At 56.2% G+C, this 1,906-nt stretch overlaps 1 protein-coding gene across 1 annotated transcript in view; it reads right to left on the reverse strand.

The window, feature by feature from the left end:
• The window catches only part of Cdx2 (caudal type homeobox 2), a 5,256-nt gene extending 5,010 nt beyond the window's left edge, over positions 1-246 (reverse strand). The window contains exon 1 of the mRNA XM_005406380.1: positions 12-246. Within this exon, the coding sequence (XP_005406437.1) occupies positions 12-246 (235 nt within the window). The remainder of the gene's footprint in view (positions 1-11) is intronic.
• Positions 247-1,906: the final 1,660 nt, after the last annotated feature.

Below are 1,906 nucleotides of genomic sequence, written 5' to 3' on the forward strand. Positions count from 1 at the left end.
GGGCGCGTAGCCGTTCCAGTCCTCTCGGAGCGGGGCGCCGTACGCGGCCGGCCAGGACGGCCCCGGGGACTGCGCGCTGTCCAAGTTCGCGGCCGCGGCCGCTGCGGCCGCCACGTGGTACCCGCCGTAGTCCGGGTACTGCGGGGGGCTGACGAAGTTCTGCGGCGCCAGGTTGAGGCTGCCCGAGTGGCGCACGGAGCTGGGGTACATGCTCACGTCCTTGTCCAGGAGGTAGCTCACGTACATGGTGGCGAGGGACCGAGAGCAGACCTCACCATGCTGCCTGGGGACGGACGCTGGAGGCTGGCTGGGGCGAGGACGCGCAAGGGAAGGGACGGAGGTGTGCCAGCAGCGGCGGGTGGCTGCGCCCCGGCGCGCGGTGCTCCGCTGTTCGGCTGGCTCCTCTCGGCGCTTCTGCCTCCAAGGCGGTGCCTCCCTCTGGCCTGCCTCCTCCCTCCCTCTCTTTCTTCCTTCTTTCCTCCCACCTCCTTCCCACTAAGCTAAAGAGGCGGGGAAGACCCGCCACAGGCTGGCGTGCGGATCCCCAGGCCGGCGGCCTTAGGTGATTAACGAGTGTTTACAAGACTCTATTAGTAATGACACAGACACCAATGGCTGGAGACGTCGAGGCGCAGCGCGCACTCGGCGCTTGGCCCCCCCCAACACGATTTGCATTTTAAAAGATAAGGTGGGGGGACCTTGCGAGAGGGCAGCGACCTGATCACAGCTAAATATTCAAACCTTTATTGTTAGGAGCTTCCCCCTTCCAACCTGGTGCACTTTAACCTCCAATCACAGGTTCAAAGAATGAAATAAAGAGACTTGCAGAAGCCTGGGGAGAGAAAGAGCTATCTTGGTGGGAATCTGGGGTTAGAGACAGGAGCGGTCTTGTTTATGCCTTCACTGGGAAGGGGGTGGTCAGGAAACTCCTGCCCCAAAGAGAAAAGAAAAAGCCATTGCTTTGATGGGAACGTTTCTGACCAACCCCAGAGGTGAGGAGCGGAGCTCTAAGAGAAGAGCTGATCCGCTCCGTGCTCCTGGTCTGGAGGACTGCCGCCCCAGACAACTGTCAGCACTAATTTATTTTCTTGCCCAAGGAAATCGCTGGCCTTCTGCAGAAGATAGATGGATTCTAGCTTCGGGCTGCATCTGCAAATTCATCTTACGTTTGGGATTTGAGTTAAATTAAAGCAATTCATTTTTAAAATGATCATCCAAGAACCGAATGTTGTAACTAAACACCAGTGGGCCTGTGGTAGAATCTGGCTGGTGATTCCCTGAACGTGGGGGATGGCCACGGTGTCGGCAGCTTCCCATCTCCTGAGCAAAGCGCTGGCCGCACTATGTGCTCGCTTTGTGAAAATTCAGCACGTTATACTTGCAGGTTTATTCTCCTAAATGGGCAGTTATATCCAGGAAAAGGAGGCTAGAATTTTCGCTAACCCCTAGGTGCTTGTGTCTTACACTTGATTTCTATGTCTTAAAAAACGCTGTCCTCTTTGCAAAGTAGAACATTCTCCAACGAAATTTCCTTTCCATCTCCAGGGAATGTGAAGGGAACACAAGTTATTGCCAATGAACAGCTTTGCACGGGCAAAGGCTGAGAAAGGAGCTCTTGGATTTTGGAGCTATGTGGCCAAGGGGCTCAGGGCTGGAAGGAACCGTCATCTGATCCGGAGCTGTGCAGTCAGGATTGGAAACTACCCGGACAGGAGAGCAGAGGCAGCTAGATGAGACTTGGAGGGGGGGTCGTCTCCATTTTGCCAACCTTGGGGAGGGGCCGCTGGCCACCCTCTGACTCCTTTCCAAGAACCAGTCAATGCTGCCAGACTCCTTCAAGCTGGGCAGCCTGACTCCAGGACACCCAAGCTTGGAAGCGAGGGTGCTGGTCACCCTCCTTCCTGGA

The sequence above is a fragment of the Chinchilla lanigera genome, unplaced genomic scaffold (assembly GCF_000276665.1).
Source record: "Chinchilla lanigera isolate Chin_1 unplaced genomic scaffold, ChiLan1.0 scaffold00096, whole genome shotgun sequence".
Lineage (NCBI taxonomy): Eukaryota > Metazoa > Chordata > Mammalia > Rodentia > Chinchillidae > Chinchilla > Chinchilla lanigera.